Source organism: Microcebus murinus, chromosome 7, assembly GCF_040939455.1.
Source record: "Microcebus murinus isolate Inina chromosome 7, M.murinus_Inina_mat1.0, whole genome shotgun sequence".
In the NCBI taxonomy this organism is placed as follows: domain Eukaryota; kingdom Metazoa; phylum Chordata; class Mammalia; order Primates; family Cheirogaleidae; genus Microcebus; species Microcebus murinus.
This window is the reverse complement of record NC_134110.1, coordinates 87,585,874-87,613,115: the sequence shown is the minus strand read 5'-3', so window position 1 is coordinate 87,613,115 and position 27,242 is coordinate 87,585,874. Positions and strand designations below refer to the sequence as shown.

Sequence of the window (27,242 nt, the reverse complement as noted above, 5' to 3'; positions counted from 1 at the left end):
TGTGTCTCCCGAAAGCTTGGCCATCAGAGAGGCAGGGAACAGAAAATTGATATCTGTTGCCTTTATCACTAAACCTCCAAAATTGGGTCTTAATCTATTTTTACTTAAATACCATCTCTTTTCATCCACACTGGTTGTCAGGAAAACCTTACCAAAATAGATATCCCTGGGCAACTTTTTTTTTAATATTCTTATTTTGGTACCTTATCGTAACTAACTGATGACTCCTGGTTAGTGGCATATAGCTCATCTCTATCGTATCAAGTGATTTAGACTAGAGAGAAGTAGGTCAGAGCTGACTTAGGCCGGGAACCAAGAATACATTTGAAGCCAAGGTGGATAACTTATGGAGCATGCCCAGAAACTTAAAGGATGGAAGTGTTTTAATGCTAAAATATTGCCAGCACATAAAAAAAGGTTGTCCTAGCACCTGAAGAATATGGCCTGGATGAGCCATTGTGTTCTGGAGTCAACCCCCTGGCAGATCGTTTAAGCTTCTGAAGATTCCGCAACTAAATTCACGAATGAAGCCCACACGTGGCAAGTGGCTATCCATTAGAGCTCACTTACAAATTTAGTAGGCAACTGATTCAATGAAAGCAAAAAGTCTTACGAGTTTCTTGAATACCCTGAAACCCGCCTTTTCTCATTTCTGTTGAATAAGAAATCACTTTGTGTAGCTTCCTTTGTTGCATTAGCAGAATCCCAGCCTAAGGTGACTTTTTACAACTGTAAACCTTACAAGTGTTTCCCTGAGGTTGAGGAGGGGTTGACAGAATAGGGTGTTTTATGGCTCCTTGAAAATCAGCCTGCCTTTGAAGCTTCCAGGCAAGGTCCTCAGCTTAGGGGGAAAATTAGCCATAGGTCAAGAGCTTCTGACATTTCTGTTGCATGTATAGACAATAATCGCATGAGGAGAGGAGTCTGCAGAGTTCTCAACAACAGCTTTTAAAAGAGGATCTCTGATTCCAGCAATTGAAAATGCCATTGAGCTCCACAAATATATAAGGATTTAGTGTCCCTGTAGCACGCTACAGCACAGCAGGGATACGAGCATGAGGAAGGCACAATTGCTAACAGTTAGGGACCAAGAAGCTAGGACAGGGGTTGATACACTGGAGCCCGCAATCCAAATTCAGTTTGCCACCAGTTTTCATTGATCAAATTTTTTTGAAACACAGCTCTGCTCATTCATTTATGTATTGCCTCTGGCTGCTTTCATGATAGAACAGCCAAGATGAGTAGTTGTGGCAGATACTGTATGGCCTGCAAAGCATAAAATATTTACTATCATCCTTTTCAGAATACTTCTAGCCCTGCTCCAGGGAGAGACAGGGGGTGTCCAAATAGCCATGTCACCAGTACTACCAGAGTAGCAGTACAGAGCAGAAATCCACAGGGCTCTGGGTGTTGGGAGGGAGAAACAATCCCAGGTTTTGGGGGAATCAGGAGAATTTATAGACCAAGAGTTTCTGCAAATGATTGTGTAGAGATTGGGTAGATGATTTCAGGAAGAGAATGTGGCGGGGACAAGTGGTCGCTGCATAGGAAGGCAATCTCAGATGGAACCTGGAAACTGGAGAATGGGCCACAATAAGGCAAGAAGGGACAAAACCTAAATAAAGGAGAAAATGTTGTAGAATATTGAGGACATCAGTGGGTTTGTATGCCACTGGAAGCAGAGAATCACTGGAGATCATTAAATAGGGTGGTAACAAAGTATGAGATGGCTAAGTCATTTCCACAAGCAAACAGATTCAGTTATTCCTTTTTAATTCAAATGAACCATCTATGCCCAGGTATGGAGCAATATCTACACCTGGCAGAATGGAAAGTATTCAGGCCTTAGAGTTAAACAAGCCTGGTTTCCTGTCTCCAAGATCTTCACTAAATATGAGCACTTTCTTCAACCTCTGGGAACCTCCATTGTCTTATCAGTAAAATGAGGATAATACTAGCACCTTTATGTGATGTCATGAATGAAATTAAGAAAGGCAGCACAATTATCCCCCTTATAGGGCCTGGGACATAGAAACTACTTCATAAGTGTTAATTCTTATTGATTCTTTCTTTTAAGAGGAACCGTATGAAACTACCAACATTCGATCTCCCTTGACTTATAAAAAGTGCAGTTTCACATTCTTCGACTTAAGGTTCAGGCAAAGCAGCTAGAGAAATGACAAGCTGATGCTTGTCCGTGGTGACATAACAGATCTCTCGACAAGCTAAAACTCACTTCTGTGATGAGCCTCTCACACCTGGCCACTCTAAAAGAACAGACAGGATAAGCACCAATCTGGGCCTCATTATCTTTTCCAGGTGCAAATGTGTGCTATGGGCTAGTGCCAGTTTGGAGAACACCCTTAGCCACAGAAAGTGAAAATGTATGTGGTTGGTTGAAGGATTCAGTTTCCCTTTGCTGCTAAGCATTGGGCTTTGTGTAGCTAGGATGTGGAGATTCGCTGTGTCCCCTGCAGGCCTTAGGAGCCTTGGATTCCTGGCATCTTTGTTGTAAAAGTCTCCCGGGCTGCTGCTGGAGGAAGGCTCTGGAAGGGGTGCGTGTGCACCCCTTGTCGCAGCGAGTGAGTGCACAGGTTCAGAGTTCAGTCCTTACACAAAAACAGTGAGACAAATTGAAGACAAGCTGCTGATTGTGGTGCATGGAGTTACTAACTGGCCAGCCTCCTTGGCAAAAACATTAGCGACACATTCAAGCAAAGGGATGCAAGAAGTTAAGTGCTTTGCAGGAATATTTGGCAGGCCCTATGAAAACAGAGCAGGAAGCCACAGACTCTGCGGTTGCAGTGCCATGAGTAATGTGAACACTTGCCTTTGGATCTCCTTCCTTGGTGGTCAGGCATCACCCGGAGGGATCCCTTTCATCTGGCCTGGGGTTATAGCTATCTGACCCTCTCGGACTGGGGCGAATGTATCGTCTTTCCCCGGGTTTGTTATTCCCAGCGAAGAGAGGAAGCCGGTTCAATACGGGCATGCTGGCTTTACAAAATGAGGGTAGAAGAATGAGAGCGGATTATCGAGCACTTGTTGACAGGGAGGACTGTTTAATCAGGCTGTAGCTCAGCCACTCATGGCCTCTGAGAAATCTGAGGAAGCCTCTGTCATAATAATGCAAATAATAATCCTTATAAAGCCCTTCGCTCTGGCTAAGACCCTACTATAGTTTGCAGTAAATTATCTCCCCACTGCCCCGTCTGGCTGATGTATCCTCATCTCACTTTAACATACCTGTCTCTCCTGGCCGAGCAAGGTGATAGTATGCACCTATGGACAAAGCCATGCCAGGAGAAGATTCCATGTGATTCTACGGGAAGCTAAGACACTCCCGTATCACCTGCCTTTGAACTATGCCCCTGTCACCATAAAAAAATGTTGTTGTTGTTGTTGTTCTAGTTCATCAGTTCTTTCTTCCCATACCTGGAAATGTGCGCAGCTGTGTTCATGCTCATGTACACTCACACACAGGTCCAAGTGAAATATAAAATCCCAGTAGAACAATCTATGTCCACTAATTTGCAAGAATTGTTGTAAAAGCAGAGCTTTTGTATAAACGTAGTGTGTTCAAAGAAGAACTACCTCTGTAAGCCACAGGACAAAGTGTTTGAAACACCTTTGTTGTCTAGAGCTGGAAAAAAATGTCTTGCCTTAAAAAGAATTTGCACATTCGTATTTCTTTTCTTCCACAAATACATGAAAGGACATGCTTTTGAAGCTGAGAAAAGTTTAAATTCTCAGTAAAAATTTCTGATTCAGGCAGAACTAATTGCTCCCTGTTCTATATTCCTACTTCATTCTTCTCTGTATGGGTCGTTTGCTACCTATACCATTGATCAGCCTTGGTTGTTTAGCCAGATCCCTGAAGTCCAATTGCACAACTCCAGGGGGCAGCATTCAAATAAAATATCATGCAAACGCTGCTCTGCAGGTATACAAGGCAGCTTTGTCCCCAAGGCAGGGACAAAGGTGTTTCATTTCTTAACCTCCTGGTGCCTGCTGAACATAGCTCCTGACACCTTCGAGCACATTCCATTTTTGTTTACCAAATGAATAAACATGTTAACCTCACCAACTAGCTTACATTAAAACATATTTTAAATGGTATCAAAATATTTAAACAATAGGTTTTATGAATGAAAAGGACACCTAGAGATACTCTAACTCCACAATTTTTTAGATTAAAAAAAGGAAGGCCCAAAGTCTATTTTTTTTAAAAAAACAAAAGCTCAAATGGCTTTGCCCAGGTCACATGAGTAGTTAGGGGCAAAATGGAAGCCAAAATTTAATTCTCTTGGACCCAGATAATCTTTTCACTGCACTGGGCTTGCTCAATTCACGTCATAGTCACAATTAATGTTAGATGTGGTTCTTATGTATTTGCACAATTCTAATTGGTGTTTATAGCATCATTAAAAGACCCTCTAAATTATTTTTATTATATACCTATAATCAAGAGCATTTGGTATTATCCTGCATGTGTTCAAATGTTACCTTTCTAAAGACATTTGAACTCAGGTGGGGAATATCTATCTCCACAAAGTCAATTAAGTAAGTTCAATGTTAGTGAAAACTGAGACAGTGTGGCTTAGAAGATTAAGTATAGAATTTCCAATTTAATGGTTTGAGTGTGTACTTTAAATCTGTGTAACTGGCTTATTCTGGGAATTGAGGCCTGTTGCGTTTCTCAGAGAATGATGGTTCTACTACCAGTACCCTTTAAGAGTTAGATCATTAGGGTTTTTTTTATTGTTTGAGACTAAATAACAAATGAAGAAAACACATGTTCAGATACAAACCACCAGAAATATATTAATTTTCACTGGAGTGACAGCAAAGGCCATCCACAATAAAAATGAACTGCTACGTTATTTGCCATTTCCCAAGTATGGATTTAATGTACAACACGTGCATTTCTTGAAACTATTTCTTTGCTAGTAAGAATTATTCCCCTAAAATACTCGCCCAACAAAAAGAAAGGTGACATTATTGATTTTCAGAATTTTTATTCCTGATATGTCATTAAGCAATAGTGGAAAGAAAATCAGACTTCAAAGGAGGATGGTCATGGGGGGGGAGGTTGAGCTAGCAGATGCAATGGACTGAAGTTTCTGCGACCCAGTGTGCTGAGCGATAAATCCAAACAAGCAATGACTGGAGAAAAGCAATAGGCAGGGAACCTTGCTGGGAAAAGTCGAAACTTCTAAATATGGGAATAGCCTATGGAGGATGACAGGTACGTTTTCTTGGGAGGTTAAAGGTATGGCGTGCTAGCTCTGGGTAAAGCTCTTATCTAAGAGACAACAGAAGGTCTTACTAGGCCAAGCACATATACCCCCAAGCTGGATTTTTTTTTTAAAGAAAGCAACAGAAACTCAAAAACTACAGTTAGATCCTTTGCCCTCTCAGTTTTAAGGCCATAGCCAGTGCTATATGCCTTGTCACTGAGGCATTGGGTGTGCCTTAGAGGGTCAGACTTGGTTCTGCATTTGCAACACAAGTAGGCCCAGCGGCTGATAAGGAGCCCCTGAGTGGGAAGCAGCCGCAGCTAGTATTGTAAATGGGGAGGAAGGTTAAGGATTTTAGGACTGACTTGTGATAGGAAGAAATGTATGTTTCGGTTCTTATTTTTAGTGACTGGGATTTTGAGGAGCTTTTTGTGGGTCTGTGGTTCAGGACTCCGGTCAGTGGGACATCATAGAAGCAGCGCAGGCCGAGAGCTGCCCGGTGCATTCTTCCTGAGCTCCCCTGTGTACTCTCCTTTCTCGTTTGTAAGATGAGAATAAGATGCCCTGCCAAGTCCTCAGACTTGCCACGACAGTCAAATGAGCTGTTAAACCATAAGTTCTTTTCCAGATACCTGTGAGTGCGTGTATGATGTGGTACCAGATTTTACTCTCTAGAGTCACAGAAATCTTTGTTTAACCCTCACAAGAACTCTTTGAAGTTGTTATTCCCACTATATAGATGAGGAAACAGAGGCTTAGGCCAAAAAAAAAAAAAAAAGTTGTCCAGGATCACATACTACTAAGTAACAAAATTGGGATGGGTCTGATTCCAAAACATTCTGGAATCATCGAATGTGTGGTTTTCTACTTTTTCCTAAAAGAGTTACCTGTTTCTTTCAGTGGCTTGTGTTCCAGCTCACCACTGCAGGCCCTGTCTGAATGATTGGAAGTCAGCCCTCAGTTAGGGAAGCAAGCCTTAATTATCACTGGGGAATAGAGGGCTGCATCTTCCAGGAATTTGGCAGACCTCAGCAGGAGGCAACCAAAGGCCTTTGGCAGGAGATCACTTTTCAACAACACTGTCAATTCCAGCGACCCCCGACCTTCCACCTGCAGGTCCCAGAACAGCTGCTGTTCTGTGGGAAGCTGCAGCAGTCTGTCTTCCTTTAAAAGGCAAATGCACACCGCTCTCCCTGCCACCTGCGGAGATATCCCACCTGGGACTTCATCCCCAGAGCCGTGGGTCATCTCCCATATCAAGAAATTAAGAAACATAAAGGAGGAGGGCGGAGGACAGCTTTGATGAGAGACCCCGAACGCCCCCTTTTAATATAAGCCAGATTTAACATATGTCATTCTGTAAATACAGGGGTCCAATTTGAGGCTTATAATTTACTGCAACCTTGCTTATTCCTCAAAGTGAGGTGTTACTATGCCAAGCACATCAAGGTAACTGGTGGGAGATTTAATTTGCCCACTGTGAGCCTGCATTTCAGTTCCCTATTGTAATTTTTATTTGTGTTGAGGTTTTGTGGTTTTTTAAAAAAGTCAACTAGATTTATTTTTAAATTGAGCCAACCCAACATCAAAGGCAATAAGAGGAGGATGTTTAGATATTATAAAGAACTCCTGTATAATCTTTTATAGCTGTATTTTTTTTTTCAGAGCACGTATCAGTAAATGCTTAGGGGGCATTTCACTACCAACTTGCTGTATTTCTCTGACCTCAAACTACTCCCGTGGGTGAAAATCCCTTTGCAAGAGAATTTAGAAGCCCCTCTCTCCTCCTTCTCAACCTCTTAATCTAATCCTGTTTGTAACGCAGCATGCTGGGTGAAGAATAAGAAACACGGGCTTAAGTTCTTCCCCACTTCCCTCTGACTGTGGTTTACTTTTAGATATGAGGGACAGTTTCAGGCCAAAAATGGCACCGTTTGGTTCATGAATCATTTACTTGTTAGGCAGAAGAAAGTTTATATTGAAAATTTCTCTTAAAAAGAATAATAAATGATACCTGCAGAGTTTGGTTTTTAATACCAGGGAATTTTTTTATTCCAGTTACCTGTTCGGAAGGTACTTGTTTATTGGTTCATGGAGGAAACTCATTTTTAAATGATATGTATGTATAGTCATCGTTCCACAAAACAACTTTTTAAGACAGGTGCTATTAGCCCCATATACAGATGAGCAAATCGAGCCACGCCCCCTTTTCTGCTCCATAAATCTTGTCTTTGTAAACAGGAGTTGACTTACACTTGTGAGCATAACTTGTACACTTGTAAAGACAGTGTCTTCTGAGCTAAATGGTATATTACTGTTTGTGCTGCGGTGCTTCTGCTAGGTGACCAGCATCCATGCTGGTCATCAGGCTAACTTTGTGTACCAGGAAGACTAATGGTCCCAAACTAGCATTTTCTACTATCAAAAGAGAGGTTCTGCAAACCTACTGGCAGAAAAAACTGTATAATAGCAGGTGGCATTTTTATGGCCCAGTGTGCATGGAAATGTTCCGGTCTATAACCATGTATCTCGGAAACTCCAAGTTTTCCCCATGGGAAATTCACATCACCGCGGAACCAGTGAAGTGCTCAGCGGAGACTCCTGAAATCACTGGGCTCGCAGTGCCTGATTCCTTCTCTGGTTTTATTAATATAAGTAATGGCACAGGGTCACCTTCAGTCATCAGTATCCATAATTTTTCATTGATGGATCCTCCCCAGAACAGGGACTGGCAATCAGATTTCTCAATCAACATGGACTGTTGCTTATTCTGTGAGGCCGGCTATTTGTGAAGTTGCGGTTCACATCAAAAGCCATCTCAGATGTAGGAAGCGCCCCTCCCTTCACTCTTCATTCATTTCGTTAAAGCAAATGGGCTTTGGAATCCAGTCCTGTTTCTACCACCTACTAACTTTGTTAATCTGGAGAATTTACTTAACTTTACTAAGCCTTGATTTTCTCGGCTGTAAACTAGAGCTAATAAACCTATTTCCCAGAACAACTGAGATAATTAAACGAGTTAATGTATTTAAAACACCTTGCAGAAGACCTTATTCAGGGTCAATACTAAGTTTTTAACACTAAACAACCTCTATGTGCTTAATAACATTTAAGGAGAAGATTCAAGTAGATTAGAGTCTGTTGGAGAGTTCAAATATAAGAAAATAATTCTTAGTATGAGAATTGCTCTATCTATGCTAGAGTGTAAGGTGCCAACATCTAATATTTAAAGGAATTGGATAAGACTTCCAAGAGAAGCTGACATATTTTTTGAGTCCCCAGTAGAATGCATGGGGACATCACTTGGATCTCTGCAATAGATTAAATATAAACTTGAACTTACCTGTCCTAGAACAGAGCCCCACGTCCCCGTGGTTAACAAAAATTATGCCCTGTACCTATATTGATTTATTAAATGCATAGCTTTATCAATAAACATGTATATTGCAGAAGTAGACTTGGTTATAATTCCAGCAAATCCAATTAAATTCATGGTATTTATATACAAGTTTAATAACGAGAAAAACTCAAAGAGACTAAATATATATAAGTAATCAATACAATAATAAATGCAAGAGAAAAAAGTGTGTAAATTATGATTCATCATCTTTCCACATAGCATATTTATAACTATATTTAATAGCCTAATTAGCAATAAAATTTTTATGAGTTAACGTCGTATGAGAACATGTCCTCCTACATTACCGAGTTTTATCTGTAGATTTGTAACATAACTATAATCATCTTGATGTGTTTCTTACCCATTTTATTCAATGAACCCAAATGAACTTGTGCTAATTATTAATACATGTTCAGCTGCCAGTCTTGGTTTTATAAGTTTGAATTTATATACCTTAGGAAGATATATGCTGTTTGGGGTTGTGAAGACTTCAGATCTTCCTGTTGTATAAACACAAAGAGAAAATACTTGTAAGAGAACCATAGTTTAGCAGTGTCTAAATTATCTTTCCTAAATGATTATTGCATAACCTTTAACTTGAGATGTTTTCCTAAATGGCTAAGTAAAAAACATACAGTAAGATTCCTTTCTGGATATTTTCAGAACTCCTAGTTATAACTATGCACCAAATATGGATAAACACTGGATTATGCAGTACACAGGACCAATGCTGCCCATCCACATGGAATTCACGAACATTCTACAGCGCAAAAGGCTCCAGACTCTGATGTCAGTGGATGATTCTGTGGAAAGGGTAAGCATGTGAACCTCCCTCAGTGATAGTTTTTCATCCAACTTCCTTTGTGGAGACTCATTCTTGCCAATCCTGTTTTGGTTTTTTGTTTTGTCATGTTTATTCTTTCATTTTCCAGCGTCACCTTGAGAGAGAGTGTGTGTGTTCAGTGACTTCATCATCACTCCCTTGTCTTGGTGCCATTTTGCCTACCTCTCTGGACTGGTTCTTACGGAGCCAGTGACAAAGAGGAGAGAAAAAACAAATCCCCATAAGTCAGGAGCCACACTTGCAAATACCTTCAGAAATTAAGCCAATAATGGAAATGACTAAAGCAGGTCCAGTATAAGGTAGTAGGGAATGATGCGGATTGTGGTGAATGGGAAATTAAGGGCCCCGTTTAAGGCAAGCAGCAACTACTGAGCTCTGGCTAATTTTTGCTATGTAGAAATGTGCATCAAGTATCATCAGGTCCTCTGAATATTTAAAATAAGTGAGAAATACAAAAATTTTTATTTGTAATTTTCTGACTTTTGAAACATACCTTAAGCCAAGCAAGACATGCCTAAGGCTGAATTTAGCTGGATCAGGCTCAGAGGCAGCCTGTTTTTAACCCTTAATGATTAGATATGAGTGAGGATATTTTTTTCCTGTTTGCGTCTTTTTTTATTCGTTTATTTTTTTATTTTAGCGTATTATGGGGGTACAAATGTTAAGGTTACTTATATTGCCTATGCCCCCCTTCCCCCTCGAGTAAGAGCTTCAAGTATGTCCATCCCCCAAACGTTGCACATCTTACTCGTTGTGGTTGTATACACCCATCCCCTCCTCCCCCACCCACCCTCCTGACACCCGATAAATGTTACTCCTGTATGTCCTGAGTGAGGATATTAAAATGTGCTTTACCAATGGATTTTCAAAGTCAAGCCTATGAAGTTTGGAGGCGTAGAGATTGTTCCATGGGCTTTTAGTTTTGTTTTTGTTTTACCAAACAAGCAAATAAAACACGTACGTAGAATGTGCCAGATTCAAAACAGTCACATTTCAACTGTTACCATTGGATTTTTTTCCCTCTAGGACTGTAAGCAAATAGAACACGTGGATAATGTTCACGTCTGTCAGCCTTGTTAAAGTGACTCTCGCTTTTTAAAAATAATGGAAAAAAGATTTGGGGGAAATCGTGGCCACATGATTGAGCATTGTCTTACGCCATCGGGCTTGATTGTGACTTGTCGCTGTGCTGTATTTCAGCTGTATAACATGCTGGTGGAGACGGGGGAGCTGGAGAACACATACATCATCTACACCGCCGACCACGGTTACCATATTGGGCAGTTCGGACTGGTCAAGGGGAAATCCATGCCATATGACTTTGATATTCGTGTGCCTTTCTTTATCCGTGGTCCAAGCGTGGAACCCGGATCAATGTACGTATTCCTCTGTTCGCAACATTCAACTGTCGCAGCTTGTGTGCGCGCCTAAGATAATTCAATTACCAGTCTCAGTGTCTGGTTTCCTTTCATCCAGAACAAAAAAAGGATGTAAGTAGGCTGGTAATTTAGAAGATGAAAACCTTTTCCCTACTGCCACATCTCAAATTAACTGAAGTATACTATTTAAAGAGAAAGGAAAAAATAGCTATATCAGTGACTAATTCTCTCAGATTAACCAGAATCTGTGTCCTGTTGGCCTTTCTACACAGACAGAATATGATCTTTGGGAACATCATCTTTACTTCTTTGAGTCAGAGATATACTGTCATTTTTTAAAACAACCAGTGTCATCCTTTTAGTTTTTAATTTCTTCTTAATTATTACTAAAGAAATGTTTTTAGAAGAGAATTAAATTTTAAAAAGCATGAGTTTGTTTTAAAAGAAAGAGACCTGAAGGACTAGAGTTTAATTCCTGTCACCTAGGCTGGGCGCGGTGGCTCACGCCTGTAATCCTAGCACTCTGGGAGGCCGAGGCGGGCGGATTGCTCAAGTCAGGAGTTTGAAACCAGCCTGAGCGAGACCCCGTCTCTACCAAAAATAGGAAGAAATTAATCGATCAACTAAAAATATATATACAAAAAATTAGCCGGGCATGGTGGTGCATGCCTGTAGTCCCAGCTACTCGGGAGGCTGAGGCAGCAAGATTGCTTGAGCCCAGGAGTTTGAGGTTGCTGTGAGCTAGGCTGACGCCACGGCACTCACTCTAGCCTGGGCAACAAAACGAGACTCTGTCTCAAAAAAAAAAAAAAATTCTGTCACCTTAAGCAGGTCACTACATCCCTTTGCATGTCTATTTTCCTATCATACAGTGAGTCTATATGCCCTGCTGATCATATCAAAATGTTTTGTATAAAATGAAATTGTGAAGCCAGGCATAGTGGCTCACGCCTGTAGTTCCAGCAACTCAGGAGGCTGAGGCAGGAGGATCACTTAGGGCCAGGAATTCAAGACCACCCCGGGCAACATAGTGATAGCCCATCTTTAAAAAATGAAATAAAAACTAGCCAGCCGTGGTGGCATGTGCCTGTCATCCCAGCTACTCAGGAGGCTGAGGTGGGAGGATCACTTGAGCCCACGAGTTTGATGCTGCAGTGAGCTATGATCACACCCCTGCACTGTAGTCCAAGCAACAGAGCAAGACCCCATCTCTTAAAAAAAAGAGAGAGATTGTGTACATGAAAGAATTATAGAAAGAGTAAAAGAAAAGGGTGGAAGTAGAATTCAGAGGCTGGAATGGCCCTTAAGAGGAGCATCTAGCCTGGACCCTTGAGGAAGCCGCTGAACAGACAGCATCAGCACCTGTCTCGGAGTCCCTGATTCTGGAAGTGGTAGCAATGGGCCCCAGAACCCAGATCTTCTGAATCTCATCCTTAGGCTTCACTGCCCCTGCATCACACCAACCCTGGGGAGAGGGCGATGGGTGTGAAGGGTTTCTTTGAAGAATATTATTATCTTTCTCAAGATCGTTACAAACACCACGGGAATTGTCAGATCCACAGTGAGAATGCTTTATGTTTGAAGGACCAGGTAGCATTGGTTGACTTCGACTCTAAAATCTGTATGTCCTTTTTTGGAACATTAAAGCCCTAGTTCAACAGAAGAGGCATGGACTATTGGTGTATGTGCCACAAAAACCATATATCAAGCCACGTCTCATTTGGCAGTGTAGTCAGAGCACAAGGGAGCCAGGCGTCTCTCCAGCCTGAGCCCTGGGAGGGTCCATTAATCCTGCCCGGTGCGCTTGCTGCTAATGACTCACCCATGCCGGCCAAGTGCCACCACCATCCCTAGGGGACCAGATGAGGGGATGAGAGGAATTGAAGGCCAACGAGTCACCGCTGTAGAAAAAGCAGCCCTAAATGCCACCTTCCACAGGCGTTGGGTCTGGGTCATAACCATCTGTCCCTTTGCAGAGTGCCACAGATTGTTCTCAACATCGACTTGGCCCCTACGATCCTGGATATCGCTGGGCTCGACACACCTCCTGATGTGGATGGCAAGTCTGTCCTCAAACTTCTGGACCTGGAAAAGCCAGGTAACAGGTGCGTCAGTATTCCTGCTCTCAGCCAGCCCCAAACACACTGAGCTCTGGCTGGCCGCCAGACCAGCCAGCAACTGGAAAACATAGAGGCAAAATATGCTTTGCCCACGAGGATCGAGCCCAAGCTGAGCATTTCTCGGCTGTTCGTGAATAGCATATTGATGGAGATGCAGGCATGGTCTGTGGGAAGTGAGAGGTGTTTCTTTAAATAAACTGCTAGCCCAGATCCATTTGGAAAAACTTCCAGATGCCAACAGTAAATATTATTATTTTGCTTTCAGGTTTCGAACAAACAAGAAGGCCAGAATTTGGCGTGATACATTCCTAGTGGAAAGAGGGTAATTATTGGTTCCTGGGGTGATTCTGGGAACCAGTCCTAGTGGGCAGCTCTCCCTGCTGCGTATTTTTTCCCCTCCTTATTTTTGTTTACTAAGCATGCAGGATTTCGTAAGCCTAGTCACAAGATTGAATGGTTTGCTAATTATTCTCCACTGGCCAGCAGAGTAATTATGGCTACATCAGAATTGTAAAGGATAAATCCTCAAGCTGGTTAATGGATACAAAAATACAGTTAGATAGAAGGAACAAGTTCTAGTATTTGATAGTACAATAGGGAAATTACAGTTAGCAATAATTTGTTGTGTATTTCAAAATAGCTAAAAGAGAAGAATTGTAATGTTGCCAACACAAAGAAAAGGTAAATAGTTGAGGTAATGGGTCTACCAATGATCTTGATTTGATCATTATATATTGTATACATGTGTCAAAATATCACATGTGCCCCAAAAATATGTACATGATATATCATAGATATATATCTAATTAGATATATCATATATATCTATGATATATCAATTAGAAAATACTCCCCCCCAAAAAAGGAATAAATTATCATAAGATAGGACCAAAGCCTTGACATGGGTATGGATTTACTATTGCATTTCTCAATGTTGGTCCTAAGCAAACCAGTTGATCAACTTTCTCAACCATCTTACCCAAGTTCTTCTCTAAGTAGCCTCCAAGGCTTGTCCAGCACCTCACTTTCTACTTCTTTTCCTGTGTGCCTTTCATAGTTTTAAATACATAAATTTATGCCATTGTGATTATTTCCATAGTCACTTGTGAATTTTTCCCCTTTTGATTCATAATGCTCATTGTCCTGTTTTGCTCCATACATAAACTGGGAGAGAGAAAAGTATGGATATAATTGTTTTTTTTAACAAAAAGAACTTTGAACATGTAAAACGAAATATTTATGCCCAGAGTTTTGAAATTAATGCTTTGGGGCAGAAATGATTCTTTTTATCCTCACCTCTCATTGTCGTAGTGCCCAGTGTGTAATTTTCACAAAGGACTCATCAAATCTTGGACTCCTATAGACGAGCCTTAACATCTATTTCTTGTTGTTGAAAGAATGTGGGGTCATGTGACAGGGAAGAAAAAGAGAACAGGAAGGACTCGGGGCTGGTAATTCAGATCGCTTCTCGTGTAAGAAGCTTTTCCCTTTCTGTCAAAGCAAATTTCTACGCAAGAAGGAAGAATCCAGCAAGACTATCCAACAGTCAAATCACCTGCCCAAATACGAGAGGGTCAAAGAACTGTGCCAGCAGGCCAGGTACCAGACAGCCTGTGAACAGCCTGGGCAGGTGAGTGACACAGGCTTTCTTTGCCCCCACTCGTGTGCTTTTCCATTTCTTACGTAGAAGATTTTCAACATACGATGTACATTTGTGTGTAAATAAGCTTTTCCTAGTGGTCACAGGGGCATGCTCACTGGGACACCTCTCCAATGACAGAATTGCCTGACTGGTCCACTCTGGGCCTCCTCATTGCCAGTTGGGCTCCCTCCAGTTAAAAATATATGGGGACCTCAGGGAGAGTTCTGTGCCAAAAGACACTGGTTTCCTCTTAGGAGAAGGTTCCTAGGGCTGCTGTTGACTGGTCACCAAAGAGTAGTCAAGAGGCTACTTAGTCAAGACATGGGCAGATGCTCAGCCTCTAGGCAGTAACCCCTCCCAAGAGACATGGAGAAGTCATCCCACCCTAGGCTACAGTCAGACGTCACCTACCCCAGAATAGAGGACAGAATCCGTGACCAAGGTTAGGGAATGAAAAGGGAAACCACATTCTGTTTGTTTATTGTTTCTGCCTCTGCTCACAAAGGTTCTGACATCAAATATCTCATTAGAATGAATCCTCTTCGTTAACAGAAATCTTACTATAGAATCCAGGGCTGCCCAGAACTATTATCAATAAGAACAAAAGAAATAGTGTAGGATGAGTGAATACTGCTTTTAAGGAAAGTGAGAAAATAACACATGAACACCAACCACTTTAAGCACTTGATTGAAATCTATACTAGCTGAAAGAAAATGCTGTCTCATGAGAAGAGAGGAAATGAATTTCTGCAGCTTAGAACAAAATCAGAGGAAAGTGAAAAAAAAAAAACTAACATTTATTGAGCATTTGTCTCGTGTAAGGCACGATACACAGGATTTTATATGTATTCGCTCAACTTAATCCACACATCTGTCAAGTGAGGTAGACATTGGCACCCCCATTTTACAAAGGGGCAGCTGGCAATTGGCAAAGCTGGGGTCCAAACAGGACCCCAAATGTCCAAACAGCCATTGTCTGACTCCAACACACAGGCCACTTGCTACTTTCCAAGGTAAATTTCAGTAACTAGGTAAAGAGAAGTTCAAATCTTTCAAGAGTCTTTTATCTGACCTCTGGCTATCCACACAGTTACCCAACACCAGTGCAAGGTATCAGACTGATGAAATGAGTAGCCCAGTTATTAAAATGGCCTCACTCATTATATTCTTATTATTTGGTATGTAGCTTATTGAATAGTCATTCGTAATAAACCACTTGATCCTTATACTCTGTATTTCTTCATGATTTTTTTGTACACAGGATCCCTTTGAAATGCAAGAGGGTGGGGAGGGAGACCTGTTGAAGGAAGGGATAAAACCAAGCCTTCATGGCATCCTCATAAGTTTTAATTTTCAAGTGTTTAGTGGAGAAGCTTAGACCTATTCATTGCCTTTTGATTTGAAGTTTTCAAATCTTTCTTATGGAAGCTCTAAGTATTATTATGAATAAAACCTCAGAATTGTTTTGTAGCTCTAAGATGATTTTTATGAGCCAGCCTCAATAGGCTAATTTGCTTTTATTCAGGAGTTGGAAATGTTCAGTGTTAAATATATCTCTTGCAAATTGGTGATCTTGTTACTACTATGTTAGCCCCTGACGTGGTGAGCATTGTAACCATTTGGGAGTAAGGTACACTGCCTACCTTTCAGTATACAACCTTTCCATATGGCTTGCTCTGAATTTTAATGTATGTCCTAAAGGGCAAATGTAGCATAAACTAGATTATGGCACTTTGGCACAAGCTTTTCACTCATGTGCTGAACGCTAACTATGTTAAAGACTTAATTTTGCCTTTTTATATTTTTCTAAACTTGCTTTGCTGCCATGAGATGCTTTTATATCTGGCTCCCTGGGATGTTTCTCCGCTGCTTTATTTGTATGTGAATCAGTGTAAACTTCCATTACATGGATATATGAGCATGGAAACAGTGATCTCTTTTAGAAATACCTGAATCAACCCAGACCTAGTGAATGAGAACCCCTAAGGGTGAAGCCCAGCAGTCTGTTTCAGTAAGTCTGGCAGGTGACTCAGGTGTTCCTGAAAGGGTGAGAAGTGCTGTTCTAGCGCACTGCTGTGATGGCTACAGTGCTTAGACCACAGAGCTTAAAAATCTGAGAGCTTCAAGAACAACTGATAGCTCTTTTGTGTTCTGTAGGATCTTTATCTCTTGGCTTTTTGCTATTTCTTTCTGGATACTTTGAAGACTGTCTTTTTGGAGCCAGTATCACTGACTTAAAAAAAGGAAGACAGGCCAGGCATGGTGGCTCAGGCCTGTAATCCTAGCACTCTGGGAGGCCGAAGTGGGAGGATCGCTCAAGATCAGGAGTTTGAGACCAGCCTGAGCAAGAGCGAGACCCCGTCTCTACTAAAAATAGAAAGAAATTAATTGACCAACTAAAAATATATAGAAAAAGATTAGCCAGGCATGGTGGCTCATGCCTGTAGTCCCAGCTACTGGGGAGGCTGAGGCAGGGGGATTGCTTGAGCTCAGGACTTTGAGGTTGCTGTGAGCTAGACTAACGCCATGGCACTCTAGCCCAGGCAACAACAACAAAAAAAAGGAAGATAAAGAATTCAGAATAATGACACTACACTGTCATTCAGGATCAAGGTGACAGCTGAGGCTAGAACTGACCTGCTTGGAATGTGCTCTTTTGACATTAGCTTCACAGCTGGTCTGTCCCCTGCTCCCCCTAACTAACTGCCTTCATTCTAAGGCAATGTGATCTTAAGTCTGACCCTCCATGGGATATAGAGGAAAAATTAGCACTATTAGGCCACTCTCTCCACTCCTAATCCCAAAGAGATGGCATTAGTCCCCCCAACCCCCCAACCCTCCTACCACACCTTCATGCCTGGTCACCTAAGGATTGTTTGGTAGAGTGTATTTGGCAACAAGGATGTGTGAAGTAGGGTATATAAAGGAAAGAGGAATTTGAGGTCAAAAGGTTTGGGTTAGAATATTGGCAGCCACCACTTTCTAGTTGTGTCTTCTTAAATAAGTCACTTAATTTCTCCTGAGTCTCAAGTTTTCTAATTCTAAAATGAAGAAAATTGATCTAACCCTTGTGAAGATTAAGCAATACGATATATGGAAAGTGCTAAGTGAGACTGAGATGATTTTTCTCCAGTGCATAAATATTGGATGGTGGTATTTTTTTTCCAGGCCATCTTACCTGTTGTTTTCATTCCTATGAAGCCAACAGGGAATTAGAATGGGCTGGAATCCCAGAGATTTGGCATCACTTCTCAACTACGCGAACACAACCACCAGCAGGGACTGATCAGAACAACATGGACATATATGTTTGCGTGACTTCCACGTTCCTGAATTAATATGAGACGGAGTGTGAGTTCCCAGCACTCTCTGAGCTACGCATTATGGCCCTGAGCACATTTATGTACACACACTCTCCCCCACGTACAATCACACGTGTGCACTCTCATGTGCAAATCTCAGCTTCTGTCTTAAAATAATTTTGTTCAACAGGGAATGTAGAGCAGTGACACTCAATTCAGACTACACATTAGAATCACCTGGGAGCATTTTAAATTACTGATGCATGGCCTTACCCCAGCCCAACGAGGCTAAAATGTGTGGAGGTGAGGTCAAAAAATCCGTATTTTTTTTTAACAGGGCTAAGAACCACAGGCCTAAAATCACAAAGTGTCGAAGTTGGAAGGAATCTTAGAAATCTTCTAGCCGAATGATATTGTTTTCTTGATCATGAAATCTCAGTCCAGGAAACTTAAGCTACAAACCCAAAGCCAAAACTTACATCTCTTCACTTCACATTGAGTGCTTTCTTTCCTGTGACATGCTACCACTGCAAAATTGCAAGACAGTAGGTTTTCCCTTTGTCACTATGAATAGCAGTTGCCACTAACGATCGTTCTAGACCCTAATGTCACATTAGAATCATATGAGTAGCTTTAGAAATGCTGATGTTCAAGTCCCACTCCGGACAAATTAAATCAGAACCTCTGGGGCTGAGACCCAGGTAGCAGTGTGTTTTTCAAGCTTCTGGATGACTCCCGTGAGCAGCCAAGGTTGAGAACTACAAATGTCAAGTGAGCATTATTGGGTTGGTTTTATCCTCTTCTTCTTCTTCTAGGTGTAGATATTAACCCTTAAATAGAAATTACATAAAAGAGAAATTCCCTGGGCATCCAATTTGGAAGTATACTTTATATATTCTCTGGCATTTAGGAGGGAAAAGGCAGCTTGTTTTGTTTTTGTAAGACAAATACCATGTCTCTTTGATGAGTTGTTGAATTCCAGCAACTTTACAATTTAGCTTGCCTTTCTACTATCGTATCAATATAAAATCAAAGATTTATTTAGAATTCTGTAAGGACTCCAGCATCCAGCAAGCTCATGGTATTAAAATATTACAAAGGAAATTAGGGCCGGGCACGGTGGCTCACGCCTGTAATCCTAGCTCTCTGGGAGGCCGAGGCGGGCGGATTGCTCGAGGTCAGGAGTTCGAAACCAGCCTGAGCAAGAGCGAGACCCCGTCTCTACTATAAATAGAAAGAAATTAATTGGCCAACTAATATATATATATATAAAAAATATTAGCCGGGCATGGTGGCGCATGCCTGTAGTCCCAGCTACTCGGGAGGCTGAGGCAGAAGGAATGCTTGAGCCCAGGAGTTTGAGGTTGCTGTGAGCTAGGCTGAGGCCACAGCACTCACTCTAGCCTGGGCAACAAAGTGAGACTCTGTCTCAAAAAAAAAAAAAAAAAAAAAAGGAAATTAGAATGTAGCTTGTTGAGTGTAAACTGGTCTAGCTCCAGGGTCTGTGTTCTTATCCAAAACTTATCCCTCTAGCCCTTTGTGACCAGCTGCAGAAAATGAATAAATAATAAGACATTTATCTGTAATATCTGGCTAGAATTGTAGTTTTAAAAAAAAACCAGACACCCTATTTTCAGAAACTCATTGAACTCTGGTTAAAATCGCAGTATGGCTCATAGACATCACCCGCCATCTTTCCTGATCCCAGGAGGGACATCCAGAAGGATTGAGCCCCCTGTGCCTCCTCCCACTAAATTGTCATCTGTACCTGGGCCCGCTGTGGCTCTCCAGCCTTGACACCTTGCTCCCTTACCTCTCCAACCTACGCTGAAGGACGTGTCTGAACACTTCTGCATCTACTTAGATCTTTCACTGCTGTGCATTTGTTCCCAATAAGTTAAACAAACATGAGGACACTTTACTCATAAAATGGATAATATGGCATCATTCTGTTTAATTTATACTGTATCTTTTTTCCTACCACCTTTTAACAGCCCACCCTGGTCAGGTTGCCTCCTCCGTCTCTTAAACATAACATGCTTATCCCACTTTCTCACCCACATGGAAGTTATTGCCTCTGCCTTCCCTAACGCTGTCCCCTCAGCTGGGGCCCACCTGAAGACTCACACCTGCCCTAAACCATTCTACTTTTTGTCAGTGTCCTGGTCAAGGTGCCTTGGGATTACATCCTGGGTCCACCGCTTTCTCGGTATTTGACTGTGGGCAAAATACTTAACCTAACCCGGCCTCAGTTTCTTCATCTGTAAAATGGGCATTATGATAGTAACAGTATCTGGCTCACAGGATTGCTATAAAGATTATATGAGTTTAATGTGTCAAACACCCAGGACAGTGCCTGGCACATAGCAAGCACTCAACAAATGCTGGCTATAGATTGTTTGCCAAGGTCAGTTCATCAATTTCATTGCAAGAACCTGAATAGCAAGAACCATATTTCTTCCAACATTCCAACATGGACTTTTACAAATAATTATCCCGATTACAATCTAAAGGAGGAAACATTTCTCTCTCTCCTGCTTCTGCCTTTTAACTTCCGCTACCCCTCCTGCTTCTGCCTTTTAACTTCCACTGCCCCTCTCCCATCTCATCCCATCTCAAAGAAAACAGGAGGTGAATCTCCTTGGCACAAGTAACCCCATTTCACATTTGTGAGAGAGAAAATTTGCCAGTGGTTTGAGCTAAGTAGCAGTTTAGACAAGAATGTTTATAAGGTCTTTTTTTATAATCCCCAGTGTCGAGATAGAAATTTTTAACATGTCCACATGCAGGTAGCTGTTTTTTTATGATTGTAGTGTTGGCATAAATGATATTCAGGTTATCAGAAAATTATAGTTGTTATATTTCAGAGACTGTGATTTGACCTGCATTATGACCAAATCCACATAATGAGACATATGATAACAGAGTACTAACTAGTGTGCGTGTATAAAGTCAAGCTTTCAAGTAGTGTACCTTTGAAAAAGTTGTAGCTCAGTATTTTTTTTACTACTCACAAAAATGGGCAAAAACAGACATAAAAAAGAACAGAGAACAGCTTTAACCAATCTGAGAAATATACACAATGCAAAATGTAAGAAATTATAATGATTACCTAGTAGTTAGTTCAGGAAGGAGAAGTAACCAGAGTTCTACCATCATCTACCAGTGTGCCAAGCATTTTACACAGAGAAGTATTCTGAGATAGATCTTATGCTCATTTTAAACACGAAGAGACTGGATGAAGCTCAGATTGGAAAAGAGCTTAACCAAAGTCGCACAGTGAGTCTAAGTTCAAACCGAGAGGCTCAAAGCCTCTGTTTCTCCGACTAAATAATAATTAGTAGATACAATTTCCCACCAGGAAACATTAACTTGCCCAGGGATTGGATAAACATTTTTAAAGGTCAGTTCTAACAGTACTTCTCTGGATTCATGTAGTTCATCTCAGAACTCCAAAACACTCAAAATTTATTCCTATGACATATCCTCGAGGACAGGAGGAGCAGATATTATTAGTATTTTACCAGATGTGGAATCTGAAAAAAACAAAGAGATTCTGCAGTTTGCTCAAGGCTCTAGAGTTAGCAGCAAAAGAAAATTAAAACTGAGGTCTTCAGACATCCACCCCCATACTTCTCTTCATTGAAAATGGCTACTCTCATCAAGTTTACGTTAGATCAGATCCTTTAAGTAATAAGCCATGTGTATGTGTATAATAATAATAATAGCAGCTGCTTTTGTTGAGCACCTACTATGTGCTGAGTTCTTCCTGTGTATTATCTCTGATGCTCATGACTTCACCAAAGGCTGAAATGACATAGCCAGCTTGCTCAGGGCCCCATAGCAATGTGATAAAGCTGATATTCAAATACAGGCTTTTCTAGCTTCAAAGTATAGACCTTTTCCTTTAAGCTGCACCAATATGGATATAAAATACCATCTCCAAGTCCAAGACAGGATACAGGTAATATTCACTCCTACAAAGTCCTGCCCCAATAAATGGCATGTGGCAGCACTTTAGGTTGTTGTGAAGATTAATAAATTCTTAAAGAGAGCTCTAAACCATATCTGGTATCAAGAAAGAGTTCAATAGCTGATGACAATGATGATGGCAAAGATGATGATGAATAGAATTGTTTGAAAGGCACTTGATATATTCCTCATGAGATTTGATTCCGCCAAACTAGCTGTGTACACATATCCTTGTACCAAAATAGCCAGCCTTCTCATAAATTTACATACAGGCAGATATAATCAATCAAAAACACCAGCACATAATTACCTAACGGAGTGATTCTGTGCTGAGCTAACTTCTGGGCACCGTAGGAATATGAGACATAGTCCTCGCCCTTAATTCCAGCATCCAGTGTTGTTGGAGAGGCTAAGAGGAAATAGTAACAACTTAAGAAATTATTTTAATAGTTTTATCTAGCGCCATGCCCATAGTAGGTAGGTGTGCAGAAATATTTGTGGAATGAATATGTGCTAAATTATTGGCACAGACTGTTAAATCAAAGAGACAGGAGGAAAGCTGAGATGATATAGTCCCGGGAAGCAGAAAAGGAATTTACAGAAGGAGCGAGTGGTCAGTGAACATGGAGACAGTTGGATTTGGCAATTCACTGATCAATTTACATAGATAAAAGCAAGACAATGTCACAGCTATATTTCTGCAAGGGCACTTGTTGAACAAAGCTCATCTCTGAGGCTGACTCTGTGTCCTGTTAGCAGGGGCCTCACCTGAGCTCAGGCTTTCATCTGATTCCCAAAACTCATCTGCAGTGCAAAATCATCTTCTCTTACTGTTTTGACTATTTAAATGGCTTGCTGCATAAGTCTCAGAGCCATTCTTTTAAAAATTCTCTTTCTTTGCCTCCTTCTATAAGCTCTTTAAGTATAATAAGATCACTCTTTTAGTTGCAGCTATTTCAAGATTTTATTGTGCAGTCATAAAAATTGTCATGATATCGAGCTCTAAAATGACTGTGGCAATGTGCGGTGATTACATTTCATTAAAATTCCTAGTGTGCTTGCCACTAAGAAGACTTTCAAAGCCTCTAGCTAATTACTTTATCTAATAGGGTCTATTAGATAGACATGGACTTTTAAAGGGTCCATGGTAGAGAAAATAATTGATATTTTTGTTAGCAGCTCTTGCCTTATCCACATATGTGCATAGACATATATGTATATGTAGTGCGTATGGATGTATGTATGTATGTGTATTTGATTTTGTATGGTACATCATCAGTACCAAGGACAGTGCCAGTCATCCAGTGTGGTTAAATGCAACTCCTCAGGAAGGAATCACCCTTTCCCTTCATCACTATCCCATAGAAATCAACAAGGAATTTGGCTAATGGGAAAATTCAGCTAGGATTCCGAATAGGCTAAGTCACTAAAACTTCTGCCTACATCTTTGTGTTCTTAAAGAGGAATCTACTTGTACCCTCAGCTCTTCCAGGCCAAATGAGCAGAATTGTTTAATGCATTGTGATTATAAAACTATAGAATGTTTTTACTATCATCGTGTGCTTTCAAAATTAGTATTTGTACTATAGTTGATATATATTGGAACCATAAAGAGACCCTAGGCCACTGTTTCTCAAGAATAAAATGAGCCACATTTTTCTGTCTGGTAGAAAATAGAGCACTTAAGCTTCCACTTGGCTGTGGCTTGGCATTCCACCGGCTGATTCTTTTCCTACTCGAGGCATTAAATAGTTAACTCTTAGTTTTTAAATGCTAGAGGTAAAGATTACACAGGAAGATGGATAAGTCTTAAACCATTTGAATTTAAGGCAGATACAAATCTAAGTAGACACTTAAGCACCACTAATTCCCAAACGTTTTGGAGCTATGAAAAGTTATTTATTTTGATGACACTTTTCACCAGCAAGAATCCTATGTGGCATCTAATTATATCTTAAAGGAGTTGCCTGTCAGCTTCTGAGAATGTTTTTGAGAATTTCATGGCATCTCCTCAAGCTAACTGGACAAGTCTGTGAGTGCCACAAACCCAGGCCTGGAAATGACTGGTGTCCATGTTAAAAGGCAGGACCATGAAACAGGCCACATGCAGTTTTCAGCTAGATCTAAGTTCTGTCACTTGTTCCTTGTGGAGAGGGAGTGGGAAAGACTGGTTGCACCTAAGTAGAGCACATAGTTCTGCAAGGGTAGATGTGCTGGTAGTATTCATCTGTTCAACTGGAGTCATTTTCTGACCTGGTGCCATCAGTACATTTCTAGGTACAGCTTCCTTTGCACACAGCAGTCTCACAAATGCATACATTCATCTCAAAGATCCACACATCTGAGCTACTTAGACCTAAATATATCCCTTCCACCTTCCCCATGGGATCCACTGCAGAGAGGTCCAGTAAGCAGTTACTAATATAAAGCAGTGGCTCTTAACCCCAACTACACATTAGAATCATCTTGAAATCTTCTAAAAAATCCCAATGTCCACCAAGTTTGAGAACCACTCATCTGACCTAACTCTGTATGCCTAATTGAGTTGACTTAACATTTTTTTGGTTAAATCATCCCCAACTTACTGCTTAGACTGTTCTTGGTCATGTTGCCTTTCTGTGGCTTTGAAGTACAGTGGCCAATGGTACTGACATATCCATATCCATGGGTTCTACATTCGTGTATTCAACCCGCTATGGGTTGGAAATATTCAGGAAAAAAAAGGATGGTTTCATCTGTACTGAACATGAACATTTTTTCTTATCATTATTCCCTAAACAATCTGGTATAATACTATTTACATAGCATTTACATTGTATTAGGTATTATTTAATACAGGAGGATATATGTAGGTTATATGCAAACACTATACCATTTTATATCAAGGACTTGAGCATCTTCTATATTTCGGTATCTGCAGGGTATCCTGGAACCAATCCCCTGGGGATACTAATGGATGACTGTAATTAGTTGCTTTGTCTCTTGAGCTCCTACTTCTCTGGATGAAGATGGTAAACATTCAACACATTCTAGCCAAACCACAAAAGAAGGTCATAACCTGATATGGCTAGAAATAACCAAATTCAGTAGCACCAAGAACGTAGGGGGCTAAAGTAAAATCAAAGAATGAACCCTATGTATCTGGAATTTGGGAAATATATAGTAGAAGCCCAAAAGCAGCTGCTTTTCAACATACATTGAGGACATACAACTTCCTTAGGAGAAAACAAACCATGACTCTGCTTCTGGGTTCATTATGAATGATAGAATGCCGTTTTGTACGTCAGTGGCATTTGTCTGCCAGCAAAGCCACCTGGGACCCTTGGCCAAAGTTTAACTTGCTTTAGGACACTTTGCAATCAAGACCTCATCAAAAGTATGACATTGGTACAATGGGGGGATACAAGATCATTTTAAATGGTGCATGAAAGAACATCTTTTATTTAATGATTATATTTATTTATTTTAATATATTTGAAAATACGTAAGTGGCACAGCAAACACATACTTTTACAGTGCAGACAGCATTCCATTGACCATAGTTTAGAAATGCATCCATTTAAAGAAAAGTATCAATAAACAATAGTACATAAATGATACTCTTATAAGGAAGGAAAAAGAAGACAAAAGTTTGATAATACTGTATTTCAGCTTGTTGTAACAACCGTGGTCAACTTAAAATTAAGGTCAATATTCTTCCTGCCTCCTAAATTAATTTTTTAGGGAGGAGAAGGAGGAAAATAAAATGTAAAAGAAGTTATTAGGTCTTTAAGTAAGACATGGAAGAGTCCATGAAATGACCCCAGGATGAAGAACTATTATATCAGCCAAGTTGATACTCAAAATGCATTGAGGACACTTAGCCCTGATGTAGTGCCATATGTATTCAGAAGTGAGCCTGCAGCATCTGCAGGAGGCTTGGTAGAAGGCGCAAGCTGGGGAACCCGATGCAAGCACCCCGTGTGTATCTGTTTGGAAGGTGAGCTCCGTCTCTCACAGGGGCATGCCCATACTCTGCTGGGCGTGCAGTGTTTGCAGAAAGATAAGAAAAGGCACAAAAGAAAACCTGACAAGTTTACTGATGTCTGAGGTATATGAGGGTTGGCTCACCCTAAGATGGGCTCCGATTTAACTCATCTCTGTCTTCCTCACATGCCACTCCTTCCTGGCTCACATTAGAAATTCAGGAACAGAGAACAAAGCAGCCCAGTTTGTTTTTACAGAGCAAGAGGGGTCTGGTGAAAACAGCCCTGACAGCTGTGCTCTGTGCCTTGGTGAACTGAGGGCTTTTACATGTTTCCTTCAAGACTGTTTAGTCTGCATGCTAAGGATTCATGTATCAGGTTTTGGCTCTAGTGTCACTGAGGTAGTTTGATTTCCAGTGGTTTCCTTGTCATCTGCATTTGCCTCCAGTGAAAGAAATAACTGAGAGAACTGAGAGTCGAGTTATAGGAGAGTCACTTAAAACCTTGCCTTTCTTCATGCATTCTTATTAAAACGGTATTGCTAGTGCTTCTTGGGGTGGTGGGGGAACTATGGCGGCAGCCCTTAATAACTAACACCTGGATCAGAATTGGTAAACTGCTTTCACGTTGGCTCTTGCAGAAGTGGCAGTGCATTGAGGATACATCTGGCAAGCTTCGAATTCACAAGTGTAAAGGACCCAGTGACCTGCTCACGGTCCGACAGAGCACGCGGAACGTCTACTCTCGCGGCTTCCATGACAAGGACAAAGAGTGCAATTGTAGGGAGTCTGGTTATCGCGCCGGCAGAAGCCAGAGGAAGAGTCAAAGGCAGTTCCTGAGAAACCAGGAGACTCCAAGTAAGCCACGCTTTTGTGACCATCTCAGTGGCAGGCCAAGGCCTTTAGGACTGAACTTCAGAGAGACGAAAGGGTTGTTCCTGAGCGTCAGACATTTCCAATGCAGTTTTCAAGCTAAAAGCAAATGGCTGTTCTGCTTTAAAATAAGAAAGCTAAGATTAATTTGAAAGTTTGCTTAGCAAACATTTTTCACTTAGGCATGGAATGAAAATATAGTTAGTAAAAGCACCAGATGCAAAACATATGCACACATAAAAGAGCTTACAAAGTGGTTATTCCAAAGGATACAGGGTATGGTTTAGGTCAATTTTATTTCACCTTAATGCTAACATCCTGATTTGTCTGCCTTAAGTTGCTTTAAAAAAAAAAAATAATAAATCCAGGGTTTCAGTGTGTGCGCCTTTGATTAAAGAGGAAAAGCATAAACACTTTTTAAAAGGCTTATATTTTAAGCCCTGTTTTAGGACAATATATATAGGTTTTTAATTCTGTCAAATTGTTGGATCATGCTGACTGGCAAG

At 40.9% G+C, this 27,242-nt stretch overlaps 1 protein-coding gene across 6 annotated transcripts in view; it reads left to right on the top strand.

Moving 5' to 3' along the window:
* SULF1 (sulfatase 1) overlaps positions 1-27,242 on the top strand; it is a 173,456-nt gene that overhangs the window by 110,601 nt on the left and 35,613 nt on the right. For all 6 annotated transcript variants that reach the window (XM_076005237.1, XM_076005238.1, XM_076005236.1 and 3 more), the window contains 6 exons: positions 9,304-9,454; positions 10,685-10,860; positions 12,840-12,968; positions 13,249-13,305; positions 14,484-14,613; positions 26,505-26,721. In XM_076005237.1, coding sequence (XP_075861352.1) covers positions 9,304-9,454; positions 10,685-10,860; positions 12,840-12,968; positions 13,249-13,305; positions 14,484-14,613; positions 26,505-26,721 — 860 coding nt within the window. The remainder of the gene's footprint in view (positions 1-9,303; positions 9,455-10,684; positions 10,861-12,839; positions 12,969-13,248; positions 13,306-14,483; positions 14,614-26,504; positions 26,722-27,242) is intronic.